The sequence below is a fragment of the Macaca nemestrina genome, chromosome 6, assembly GCF_043159975.1.
Source record: "Macaca nemestrina isolate mMacNem1 chromosome 6, mMacNem.hap1, whole genome shotgun sequence".
NCBI lineage: Eukaryota > Metazoa > Chordata > Mammalia > Primates > Cercopithecidae > Macaca > Macaca nemestrina.
Window position 1 is genome coordinate 32557174 of NC_092130.1, and position 14165 is coordinate 32571338.

Consider the following 14165-nt stretch of genomic DNA (forward strand, 5'->3'; position numbering starts at 1 on the left):
TTCCAGACACTTTATTAAGTGCTACAATAAATAAAGCAGCTGTATTTGCTCTCTAAAAATAAAGAGATATTACATAATAATCATACAAATAGCTGTAGAGTTGGAATTATTTTAAGTGCAATGAAGGGTTTTATGAAATCATACAATAGGAGGCATTAATCTAGATGCAGAAAGAAGTAAAGGAAGACCCAGAAAGAATGGCTTAATGAGAAAATACCTACCACTTAACCTTTTAACCTTAGAGGGTGCAAAGCTGTTTTGTTTTGTTTTCTTGGCCCTAGCAAAGGGTAACAGAGAAATGACCAAAGTAGCAAGGAAATAACCGGATTGAGCAAGGAAGAACCTCTTGGGGAATAAAGATAGAAAGGAGCCAAGTCATGCAGAACCTAAATTCTTCCTGAGCATTCTGAACAATGAGAAACTGGACAGAGACATTATCAAATTTGCAGTCCATAAACATCCCTTGACTGTTCCATGGGCAGCAACTTTAAGGAAGAAATAACAACAAATGTTGAGAAACTCTTTGCAGGAAATGCAGAAACCCAGGGGGGAAATGATGGCGTTGTCTTAGATATGACAGTGGAAGCTAATGAGAAGTGTCCGGAGTTGAGGTTATTTTGAACACGAATCCAAGAAGAGAACTTAGTAGCAAATTAAGTGTGGAAGATGATGCATAGAAAGGGGAAAGGGAAATATCAGGGAGAACAATGAGGTTTGGGCTTGAGTGATCTACTGGAAAGAAAAGAAGCTGTAGGGAGAATAGAGACAAAAATACTGTGGTGAAAGATCAAAATAGTAGTATGGGACATATTAGATTTGAAGTAGCTGTAAAACATCCAAATAGTGATGTCAAGAACTAAACACTTCCAAAGCTTCCCTTTGATAAAAACCAAAGTCCTTACTCTAGCCTACACTAGATCTAGACCCTCACTGCTTCCTTTATTTCATCTCCCATTCTGCCCTCTATCACTTTGCTGGAAGCCAGACTGTCCTCCTGGATGTTTCTCAAACATGTCAAACCAACGTCAGCCTCACAGCCTTTGCACTTACTATTCTCTCTGTCTGGAATGCACATCCTTGGAATAATTACATAGTTCAAATCCTCATTTCCTTCATGTCTCTGTTTGATATCACCTGAAAAGCAAGACCTCTTCTGATTATGCTATAATACATATCTCCTTAACCCTCCAGCACCCTTATCCTTCCTATCCATTTCTCCATAATAGATATCTGATATATTTTATAATCATTTATTATTTTTTGTCACCTGCCTCCCTCAACAAAAATGCAATGGAAGCTCCATGAAGACAGAGATTGTTATTTTTATTTACTGATCTGTCTCGAGAGATAAATACAGTTCTTGTCATGACTTGGAAAGGGTTTGAGATTTTATCCTACTTGGAAGCTAAGAAGTTAACCTGCCACATTATAATGGTTTCTGGCAGAAGGCACAGACTCCTGGCTCAGAGATAAGGGACTTAATTACTCCATAGCAACAGCCAGAGTGTTGGAATTTGTTCTGGTTTCCCAAGCCCCAATTTCCACAGGCCAATGTAAGGCACATCAAGTGATACTTGCAGCGAAAGTACAATGTGTTAAAAGGAAAGCAAGGCCAAGCTTTTAAAAACCCGAAATCTTTTAAATAGGGCAATTAACATGATCTTTGCCCTAGAAGGAGATATTAACTTTATTACACTAAACAGTAAACAAACCTGACTTTTGATGCAGAGGGAGACATTACATATTTGCTAAGGTCATTTGCTATACAAACACCCTTAAAAAGATAGTCTGAAACAAAGGTTATCGGTACCTCTACTCATAAGACATGCAGAAACATGAGAGAGGATGGAGAATTCTCTTCCAACAACACATGGTAGATAACCAGCACATATTCTCAAATGAAAGAGTAACCCTTTGAGTTAGATGTTATTATTATTTTAATTTCCAGATGAATACACAGAAGCACAGCAAAAGTGACTCCAACAAGCACCCTCTACTCTAGAATACACGCTTTAGGGAACTGAGTCTTCTCTCTCTCTCTCTTGCTCTCTCTTTCCCTCTCATCTGCCACTCCATCAGCTACTTTAAGCTTTGTGAATGGGTGATAGAAAAATAGAGAAAAGAGAAAGAAGAATAAGAAATGAAGAGTGGAGGAAAGGAAGAAAGAATGGAGAGGTTTTATCCTACTTGGAATAAAATTCTTTCTAGTCGCTATCCATACCTGCTCATCTATCCAGACCTACAGAGTAGAAGGGATCTTTGGGTTTACCTTACAGGGGAGAAAACAGGCTTCAGAAGGGTATGACTTTCCCCCAACCATAGAGAGAGCGGGATCAAACTAACCACTAGAACTATTTTCCTGACAGAATGTTTGCCTTGCATGTTTCAGGCCCACCTGGCTCCTTTCACCTTTCTTACGCAGGTGACATTCCCAGAACCTAGAGGCCAGGCTACAACACAGAGTCAATCAATAACCAGGGAGATCTATGATATAGCCCAGTAGGTGGGGCCTTGCTGTCGTCTGCCATATGACCCTTCCAGTCCCAGGCTTCTGAAGAGACGTGGTAAGTGCAGTGCAGTTTTCAACTGACCTCTGGACGCAGAATTTCAGCCATGAAGGTAACAGGCATCTTTCTTCTCAGTGCCTTGGCCCTGTTGAGTCTATCTGGTAAGTGTTTTTGCATATTTTTCAAATTTAAATAAAATCATTTTGACCTGTTGCTTTGTGGAGCACATTATCTTCTAGACTTTTGATGTAGTCTAGTCTTCGAGAGATCTTTTGGACCTAGTGAGATGAAATAGAATCCACAGATAAGAATTATTTTTTAAGAGGGATTTTTAACTTACTACAAGGAAAACAATTCTGCTAGTAAGAACTGCCTAGAGATAAAATGGTTTTCCTCTATTGATGTGGCTGACCCTTTGTTGGAATACAGTAGAGAAAAAAGGGTAAAAATATTTCAATTTTAACTATACTTCTAATTTTGTAAATGTGTAAGGCCAAATTACAATAATATATGTGATATAAAGGGGAGTTTTTATTTTCAGTTTCTGGTATTTCTTATTAGTATCTGGAAATACAAAAATTGCATTTTGTGTATTTACATTACACGTTTTGAATGTTTTGAAAGAAAACATTCTGCTTGAATAGATGGTGCACATATACCCCCAACTGCATCTTGACAATGTTAACAGACAACTCTGAACCCTCAAAGCGAAGATCAGTTTCCTTTTTATCATTGGAAATAGTTAACATTTTCAACTTCACCTCTCATGTAGCGACGGATCCTGTGGAGAGCCAAATCAGCACTTTGCTAAGAAGAGGAAGAATATTGTTTGTTGTATTCGCCGAATACTTATGACAGCTGTCAGTGTTCCCTTTCCCCCTCCTCGTGCATGTTAATTAATACAAATAGATGCTTGTGATGAGCACCTGCTCATCAGTTTTTAGATTCAACTAGATTCTAAAAGCCAGTGGGCCCCCAACAACATCAAGTTCTGACTATCCTGGGGGAAATTCTCCAAGCTCTTAGATGCCTCGCTAATTTTCATTACATTTAGATACAAAGAACTACCTCTTTACCCAGATCACCTCAAAGATTGATGATATTAAAAATTAATTTTCACAAATATTTCCTTATTTGGATGCTATCAGATTAATCCCTTTCGCTTCCATGAACTCATCCACAGTTATCATTTTCTACATGTTGTCAGCAAAACCTATGCTATCTTCCGGGGAACGGAGATTAGCTATTTTGACTACCTGTAAATTCAATAAATGTGAGTTGGACCCATAGTCCATATGATGCAATTGTTGGAAATAGCTTTTTGGGAACTGATAGTGAGTTGGCAAAAGATCTCTATTTTTTCAACATTACTTACAAAAGAAAATTTAAGTGTAATTGAAAAAGCTAATTTTGCATCAGAAGGCCTGGTTACTGCTTGTGATAACTATTTCACAGCTTTTCATCTGTAAACAAATAGAAAGTATACTTCACTAATTGTGAGATTAAAGATCTAGTAACTGGTTTTGAGAATGTTTGTGAGGATTCAAAAGATAATTTGCTCAGTGCCTGATACATTTCCAGCAGTAAGTACATAATTTCTATTTTCAAGGAAATAGATCAACTTCCTAAAACATCAAATTGAGATACTTTGGTCATAATCAAAGTTTTACTTAATCTTTTTAAGGTTTTGCCAGGGAGGGGGTGCAGGAAAATCAGTCAGATACTTTTGGAAGATTATAGAAATCAGAAAGGGTAGGGAATGAAAGAGCCTAGTAAAGAAGTCATGGTCTGCAGTGAAAGCAGAGAATTCTGAGGAAGAATAGATCTGACTTCTCTCGTTTAGGACCCAACTTACCATATCTGATTTATTTCCAGGTAACACTGGAGCTGACTCCCTGGGAAGAGAGGTAAAGAGATACTTGTAATTTCTTATTTCTCAGGCTGGAACAGTTTGATCCAACAAAAATGCAGCCTTGCTGTCACCTTTCAGTTGAGCCTGAAGTTAAGAGGACTATGAATGCTAGGGAGGGTTAATGTGTGAAATGCAAACGGTAATAGTAGTTCCACCCCACAGGCATATATTGAAGGACAATTTCACTGATGTATAAGCAAGTTCTATATAGTCCTACAGTGCTTGCTGTGAAGGGGTTTTTATATAAACTAGTGATAGCTGTAAACAAGTATTTGGGGTGGAAGCCTTCTCAAGTTCACTCCAAGTAGCCCTTCCTCCTTACAGCCAGTTTGACCATGTTGGCATGCAGCTTTCCCAATGACCAAGGTGTGGCTCTAATTTATAATGAACAACAGAAAACAATAAACTAGGTTCTTCTTCTAGAAAAATATTCTAACTCTAATCTTTTCATATTTTTTTGTTTAAAAGGTAATTTCAGTAAATTTGGAGACCAGAGGAAGAAGTGTCCCTCTTCTCAGTACATTTATATCTAGTCAGAGACAGCTAATAGACCAAAAGTTCATGAATGAACGCATTATTACATTTGTGATAAGTGTTATGAAAAAGATATGCTGCCATTAAGAACTTAGCCTAGTTAGAGAGATCAGGGAGGGTGCTCCGAAGTAAGTGAGGGGTCATTTTGAGCCAAAAATAATAATAATAATAATAATAATAATAATAATGAGTGTTAGCAAAGCAAAACTGGTGGGGAGATGTAGTAGAATGAAGTAGTTAAGAGCTAAAGCTCAGGAACTCTGACTAGGTTTGAATTCTGAATTTAGGAATTCCTTAGCTAGGTGTCCTTGGCTAATTTTATTGCTTTGTGCCTCATTATCTTCACCTGAAGAAGAATATAATACTTAGTTCACAGGATAGTTAGGCGGTTTAAACAGAATAATATGTAAAAAGCACTAGGACAGTGTCTAGGACAATGCCAATCATTTGATGATTATAAACTCTTACTAGAGTAGAATGCAAAGACTTCCAACACTGGATGATGGCTAGTGCCTTTAAGTGCCTAATAGAAGGCCAGTGTGTGTGGACTATAGTGTACAAGGAAGAACATACCTCAAGATGTGGCCAGCCTGAGAGATGCCAGCATCTGCAGTAACTGTAAACTTGAACATTATCTCACCCATCCGTGCAAACCTCACAACAACACTATGAGATAGGTGGGAAATGGTAATATCATCACCATTTTGCAGATGAACTGACTGAGTTTCAGAAGGGCCATAGGACTTACTAATGTCACACAGTTTAGAAATAGCAGAGGCATGACTTAAAACAAGGTTTTCTGTCTCGAGATCTTAGGTTATTTCTCTTACAACACACAGTATCGTTCTCCCAATCACAGTTGTGCCCCAGAGAAATTAAAACCATTTCAGAGATTTTGCTATGAACTCAAGAATGGAGAATAATGGGAAATGATTCTGTTTAATTCCATTTTTAGGCCAAATGTTACAATGAACTTACTGGATGCACCAAGATATACGACCCTGTCTGTGGGACTGATGGAAAAACTTATCCCAATGAATGTGTGCTATGTTTTGAAAATCAGTGAGTACAAACTTGAGTTTCTTTTAAACTATATATTTTAAGATAGTTATCTTCAAATATACTGATAATATGAATCTCACCCCGAGAGAAGCAAACTATTTACTTTTTCCAAAAACAGTTATCTCTTTCTTATTCTCCTTTTTATACATTTAGCATTATAATATTATTTTTAAAAAGTCACTTTTATGATAAAAGTCTACATTTTTACAGCAAAATAGTTGATAGATTGGATTTTTATTAATCTTATACACACAAAATACCTTTAATTAAAAAGAAATATTAGTGGTTGCAATGATTGTGTTTTTTAAAGCTCTCATTTATGCAAATATAAATTGTATAGATTATATAACCAAAAATGTATTTTTACTCATGGATATGAAAGCCAGTTTCAGTAAAGCTTCATTTTCTCAGTATCCATGAGTAAGAGATGGGATACAGAGAAACAGATTCGACACAAATTTCCTATCTCACTCAGCAACTGAAACCTTAGCATGTGTAAAGCATTATGCTAATATTCCTTGTCTTACTGGTGCTTATGACTAAGAAAACGTCATGAGCACATATAGGATGGCTTCTTATAATTTTGGGCAAATGCCAGAAGATGAGGTGTAAATAAAGTGCAACAGGAGTGAAGCAGGGATACATATTTTTTTGTTATTAAAAGGGGCCAAGAAAGGATCCATGAAAAGAATAGAATGCCGGCTGGTGCCGTGGCTCACTCCTGTAATCCCAGCACTTCGGGAGGCCAAGGCAGGTAGATCACCTGAGGTCAGGAATTTGAGACCAGCCTGGCCAACATGGTGAAACCCCGTGGTGGTGGGCACCTGTAACCCCAGCTACTCAGGAGGCTGAGGCAGGAGAATCGCTTGAACCTGGGAGGCGGAGGTTGCAGTGAGCTGAGATTGTGCCACTGCACTCCAGCCTGGGTGACAAGAGTGAGACTCCATTAAAAAAAAAAAAAAAAAAAGGAAAAAAAAAAAGAATAGAATGCCATTTAAATAGAGCTCTGAATTTTGGCAATATCAAAAGAGCATGCCAGGTTAAATAAAGGTGTGGAATGAACAAAACAAATAAAAGGGGATTCCACGAGTGACTTTAGTTTTTCTGAGATTGACTTGATATTAAAGACTTTGACTCAGGCTCAAATGACTGTGTAAATTTCTATTATATTCTACTGCATAACTTTCCTTGCCTGTAATGCAAACCTTCTTCTTGGGCTGGTTTAAACCATTGTGGAAAATTCTCAGAGTTTAGCAAGTATCGTGGAAATAGGTCCCCAGGATGAGAGGTCTAATATCTTGAAGTTTTAGACCCAAAACCTTAGGTATTCTACTTTGTAATGAATCCGTTTCCATAACTAAGACTTGTAAAAGGAATTTGAAGCCACCTGTTAGTTTTCTCATGACCCACATTCTTGACATTAAGGTCAAACATCAACTTTCCATCCAATGGGAGGAGAAAGCAAGAGAACAACAGCTTTGAGACTTGGGAAATTTCCAAGTGCCACTCAACATTTACAGTGAAACGTTAGAAAAATATTAGTAGAGGGCTGGGACACCCTGTCTGCTTAGTCTCTGAAACCTACAAGTTTCTGTTTACTCTTTCTGTTTGTTCAAAAATATGTAAATACGGGAGGCACATTTCTATGCTAGAAAACATGACCTCTCTTCCTATATTTCTCAGATAAGAAAATTTAGGTCTAGAGACAAAATGTTGCTTTCTCAAATACAACATATTTCCTAATGTATGACATTGCCCTTTTCACTGTTGATTAAAAGTCCCCAACTTATTACCTAGCAACTAAAGCCAGATGCTGATCCTAGTTTGAGACAAGTCGATAATACCAAACAAGGGCTTGCAAATCAGTCTTCTTGGTCATTATATGCTTGGCGAATAAATTCAAAAAACACTTTTTCTGTTCCTTCTATGTCTTCACAGGAAATCTGTACTGGCAAATTCTTTTCCATAAATCTGCATTTCCAATAGAACCTTCTATAATGATGGAAATGTTCTATGTTTATGCTGTCTAATACATAGCCACTAGCCACAAAACAGTAGCCTTAATGTGGCTAACACTAACTTAAGTGTGGCTAGCATAACTGATAAACTGAATATTTAATATTATTAATATTTAATATTTAATATTATCTAAATTAATTTAAATTTACATAGCTGTATGTCGACAGTGAATATATGAAACTAGAGTGAACAGCATAGCAACTCTTGTTTATTCTGTTTAGGTATGTGTGCTTATGTATGCTAACTGATTTGGAAATCAGTATTAATGAGTACTTAATGATTGTGGGACAAGAAAGCATTAAAAAGTCTTAAAGAGTTTCACTGAGCATGGTGGCTCATGCCTGTAATCCCAGCACTTTGGAAGGCCCAGGCAGGCGGATCACTTGATGTTAGGAGTTTGAGACCAGCTTGGCCAACATGGTAAAACCCCGTCTCTACTAAAAATACAAAAATTAGCCGGGCGTGGTGACATGCACCTGTAATCCCAGCTACTCAGGAGGCTGAGGCAGGAGAATCACTTGAACCCGGGAGCCGGAGGCTGCAGTGACCCAAGATCACACCGCTATACTCCAGCCTGGGCAACAGAGTGAGACTCTGTCTAAAAAAAAAAAAAAGAAAGAAAGAAAGAAAAGAAAAAAAAAAGTATATGGAAGTCAGATGTCCTCCAGTAATAGAGAAGTAGAAGAATTTTTATAAGCCAGTATATTCAAAGAAAAAAATGGTTAGAAAAATTAAAGACCTGGAAACAGTCTTCTAGGGAACAATTACAACATTTAGAGATATTTAGCTTAGAGAAGAGAAAACTGGTTTGGTAATGGCAGTATGGGGCGAACAGAGAGGTTTTATCTGGAGGGGAGGATGTTTAGAACTGGCAGGAATCATGTGGAATAAATATATGATTTAGTTTTGCGAGACCTCACAGAAATGAATCCCTAGAGCTCTAAGATGAAAGGTCAGTCAATTAGAAGGTCCAACGATAGCTCAGGCAGCAGCTCAGATGGAAACCTGGTGGCGAAGGCAGAGGCATCAGGAGCAAAAGATGCAATGATGGATTTGAGTTTAATTTCAGGGGTTCACTGTAACACTCCACTAGGTCTGTAAAAACTGTAAGGGCAGATGTTTTTCCTTTCTGTTGTATCCTTAGAGTATACAACAGTAATCAATAAATATTTGATGAATTCATGAGTAAGTGAATGTATAAATGAATGAAAGAGAAAAGATTCTAAATCTCAAACCCCTCTACTTTAAATGAAGTTATTTTCCCCCGTTTTTCTCCCATAGTCACTTTTTTGTCAATAAAGTTTAAGCTGATTTTTTTTTTTTTAATTTCTACTGCAGGAAGCGCCAGACTTCTGTCCTCATTCGAAAATCTGGGCCTTGCTGAGAACCAAGGTTTTGAAATCCCATCAGGTCACTGTGAGGCCTGGCTGGCCTGATAGTTGAATAAATGCATCTGAATACTCCCTGTTGTTCCCATTTGCTTTTTCCTCAAAGGTATGTTTGATTATACCAGGGTCAGGGGACTTTGGCAAGACTCAGAATAGACCAAGTTTTAAAAACACCAGGAATCCTGTAATTTCACACAGGGTTTTTCCCTCACAATTCCTTTTCTTTCCTCATCTTTCTTACATCCTGAGGTCACTGCCTGAGAAAATGTGATTGCAGATATTAAATGGCAGAGCATGGATGATCATGAATGCAAGTAATTCTGCAGAGGACTGGACTACTATTTTAAGGAACAACTGGAAAATACCCAGTGCAGAAACATGTTACCCATCACAGTTTGCTGACTGAAGTAACTCCTTTAGGTTTCCTTGGGATTTGATCGAGCGTCTATTGAGCTTGGCACAGGTCTACATGCATGGGCACAGAGCTGCCTGTCTGGTGTAATAGAGTTTAGTCTTTGAGATTTTCCACTTATCTCAGAATGTAGAGTTTGGGTCAAACATAATTGTCTCAAAAAGATTTGAATCACTGAGTAAACAGAAAAAAAGTACATTTTCTTAACAAGGCTATGGAGCAGCTTGTGGACGTAGCCTTAGTTCTTCGCCAGCAGGGCCAGTTCCTCATTAGTTACTAAGGTGAGTAGTGGTAAGGTAGAGACTGTGGTTGTGCCTGATAACCCAGGGCTTGGATGGAGGACTTCCTCTTGTGCTTCCCTGGGAGATCTGCTTCACAGGGCCTGATGGGTTTGTGCTGTGCTAACCTGAGGCAGGTGGGTGGGGAGGCCTGATTCTGGATTAACTTTGGGAATGGTCTCTTCTACTATCAAACCATTCCCAAAAGATAATCTGACAAGGAAAAAAGTGACTATAGACCAGATGAACTGATCAAGAGACCTGTGTGCAGCGCACTTTGGTTTATGTGTAAGCCAAAACAACCCTGTAACATTATCCTTATCTTATGAGTAAACTTAGAACTAAGTGAAATCACCTGCCTAATATTGCCAGCAAACAAAGTGGCGGGTTTAGGCTTTTATTATAATACAGGACGGAATTCAAGTCCAGTGCTTCTTCCATGAAGCCACAATCACCTCACGTGAGTTATTCATTGCCTACTTTTTCTAGAGAAACTTTAGATAACAACTTCCTATTAAAAAGGTCTATGTGTTTATATTCAGGGAAGCAAATAAACTAAAGAAGTGCCCCCAAAGAAAAATAAAAGTATGTACAGCTACTAAAAGAAGAAGGAGGAGGAAGAGGAGGAGGAACAAAAAAAGAGGAGGAGGATGAGGAGGAAAAGAGGAGGAGGAGAAGGACGGGGAGGGGGAAGATGAAAAAGCAACTTGAATTCCCAAAGTCATGAGGAACTAGCCTAGAATGGAAAACTAGGTAGAGGGCTAACAGAGCCCGAGATGCAGGTTTTCTAATATACAGCAGGAAATAGATCACCTATTGAATCAGAAATAACCAGTCAAAAGCTATTTCACACTTGCCAAACACAGTTGCCGGACACTGTAAGGCTTAGGTTAATTTTTTGTGATATTCAGAATATACACGTCTTGAAGTTTAAATCTGGCCACTAGAGGATGCTGTAGTCTGCCAAGTGCCTCAGTCAAACCCCTGTCTAACAGCTCTCATTAAATATCAGGCTAACAACAGTTACGGATGCAAGATGGCTTCCAGCATCTTGTCTGTGATGCTAGATAGAGGACACTCGAAGGACAGCCCTAATATTAAGGACCTTTGCCATAATAAACAGAATTTAAATAGTTGAATGCTACAAATTTTCATGCCCAATTGAACCAGTTTACAAGTCTGGAGAGACAAGCCTTGGAGATTATAAGCAGAAGTAACCCATTAACCCAAACTGTCTGTCTCTAATGTTCTGTTTTCTCTCTGACCCATCAGAAAGCATGTGGATTGCTATGTTCGTGTATGGTAGTTTATTAGGCCATTCTCCCATCGCTCTAAAGAAATACCTGTGGCCTGGCATGGTGGCTCACGTCTGTAATCCTAGCACTTTGGGAGGCCAAGGCAGGTGGATCACCTGAGGTCAGGAGTTCGAAACTAGCCTCGCCAACATGGTGAAACCCCATCGTTACTAAAAATACCAAAATTACCCAGGATTGGTGGTGAGCACCTGTAATCCCAGCAGGGATTACACCTGTAATTCTCCTGTCTTTGAGGCTGAGACAGGAGAATCGCTTGAACTCAGGATGTGGAGACTGCAATGGGCAGAGATCATACCATTGCACTCCTGCCCTGGCAACAAAAGTGAAACTCTGTCTCGGGAAAAAAAAAAAAAAAAAGAGAGATACCTGAGACTGGATAGTTTATAAAGAAAAGAGGTTTATTGGGCTCATGGTTCCACAGGCTATACAGGAAGCGTGATGATGCAGGCATCTGCTCAGCTTCTGCGGAGGCCTACAATCATGGTGGAAGGTGAAGGGGGAGCAGTCAGGTCACATAGGCCAAACAAGAGCAACAGAGAGGGGAGGTGCTACACACTTTAAAACAATCAGATCTCAGGAGAACTCATTCACTATTGAGACAGCCAAGTAAAAAGGGCTCCCTGGTGAACCTCCAACCAGCCTGAACTGGGAGAATGACACGGAGCCACAGAAGTTCGTGCCCTTTGCAGAGGCGAGGAGTCCGACCTCTTGAGTTCCTGTGTGGTGGGGCAGAAGCCAGATAACAGGCTTCCTTCTCGCTCTACTGAAAGTTTGAAAGTTTTTCTCTTTTTCCTTTATTGCCCAATAAATTCCATTTTTCTCACCCTTCTATGTGTCTACGAGCTTAATCTTCCCTGGTTGTGTGACAAGAACACAGTTTTTAGAAGAACTGAGGAGAAAGCCCTACAACACTATCACAAGAACAGCACCAAAGGGATGGTGCTAAATGGTTCATGAGAAATCCACCCCTATGATCCAAATTACCTCCCACCAGGCCCCACTTCCAACACTCGGGATTTTGACATGAGTTTTGGGTGGGGACACAGAGCCAAACCCTATCAGGTAGTTGTGTCTTAAAAGAGATTATTTACAAACCAGAATATGTTTAGAGGAAGGAAACTACCAATATTGATAAGAATTTGAAATTTTGCTCCATGATGAGTGGTTGGAAGAAGTAGGAAAATTTGTGCTAAGCAAAGGAAAACACTTAGAACTCGGTGGGTCTTTTCAAAAGATTTAAGGGATTAAAATGTTAACACCATGGACGCAGAAATTTTATCCTTTTTTCACTGCTGTTTTACAGGCTCAAAGACAGTATCAAACACCTAAGAGGTACTTAATCAGTATCCTTTTTGGTACATAAATGAATGGGGAAGAGGAATGAACATGATCTGGTTAGCCCCAAAGGGTAGGATTTAGACTAACTGGGTAGATATTAAACAGATACTAATTTTGGTTCAGTGGGAAAATGTACACTATAATGGTTAAGATCAGAGGCTCTGATTTAGAGAGGCTGAGTTTGAATCTGACTCTGCCTCCATCAAGCCCTGTGTCCTGGGAGAAGTTGGAGAATTTCTCAGTCTCAGTTTCCTCATCTCCAGTAGGGGTTAATGATAACAATTCCCACATAGAGCAAATAGCACAATCCCTGCCATATAGTATGTGCTCAAGAATAATTAGTTATTGTTATTGTTATTATTCATCTTATAATGCTTTGGGCTCACTAAAACAGTGACCAATTGTCTCCTGGTATATAAACATTTCTATGATAGAAACTTTACTTCTTCAAGTGATAATTTATTGCATTATTTACTTCTTCAGGTAATAATTCATTGCATTATTTATTTCTTCAGGTAATAATTTGTTGCATAATTTTGTAGAAGATATTCCTCAACTGGGTATAAGATTGGACTAAAATCTCTCCATTTTTAATAGTAAAAAAATCCAGAATTATAAACCGTGCCTCCAAAATAGAAATTCAAGAGTAATGGCTGAAGACGAATTTTGTGGGCTAAGAAGGGTTTTGTAGCCCTGCGAGGGAATAGGGTAATAAATCCAGCTCACACTATTAGGTTCCCCATCCCTGGATGAAAAAAAGAACTATAATCCTCATTAAATACAGGACCACAGAACTGCAAGTAAACTCCAAGAGGGCATAGTCACGGGGCCAGTACATTTCTGTACAGTTTCCTCTATTGGTTTCAGAACATTTGAAATATGAAGCTATCTGATGGGAACAGCGTATCAAAAACAAACAAAAAAATTGCACCATTGGAGAAGTAAATGTGTTTGAAATTAAACATTTTAAAATATAAGTTATACTAAGCCTTCTGAAAAATAAGAACTTGAAAAATATAGTCCCTTTATTTCCATTTCTCTGACCCAATTTATCTCTTAAAAACCTTAGTTTATTCCACCTATATATAAATACAATTTATTTGCATAATAAGGGAAGCAATTAAATTAAGAAACATGCAAAGCTTTTGCTTTTCCAAGCCCTAGCACTGCCAACAATTTTGCTTTTTTTTACTCTCACAATCCAGTGCAGAGAGATCTTTTGTTTTCTTTCATTATTTAAACAAAAGCTAACTTTTAGCTAAAAATATGCAATATGTATATAACAAAATGATGTTCACACAAACAGAATAATGCAGATCTTTTGCTTTTAAACAAATCAAAAGTCACTAAAAAGCCAAGAAACAGTGAAAACAAACAAAATAGACTGATTGGAGATCAA

At 38.4% G+C, this 14165-nt stretch overlaps 1 protein-coding gene across 1 annotated transcript; it reads left to right on the forward strand.

Moving 5' to 3' along the window:
- The first annotated feature begins 2389 nt into the window (after positions 1 to 2389).
- LOC105466910 (serine peptidase inhibitor Kazal type 1) lies at positions 2390 to 9497 on the forward strand. Its single transcript, XM_011716097.2, has 4 exons — positions 2390 to 2668; positions 4383 to 4414; positions 5909 to 6015; positions 9373 to 9497. Exons 1-4 carry the CDS (start codon positions 2614 to 2616, stop codon positions 9416 to 9418), a joined length of 240 nt encoding a protein of 79 aa, XP_011714399.1. The 5' UTR covers positions 2390 to 2613; the 3' UTR covers positions 9419 to 9497.
- The last annotated feature ends 4668 nt before the right edge of the window (positions 9498 to 14165 follow it).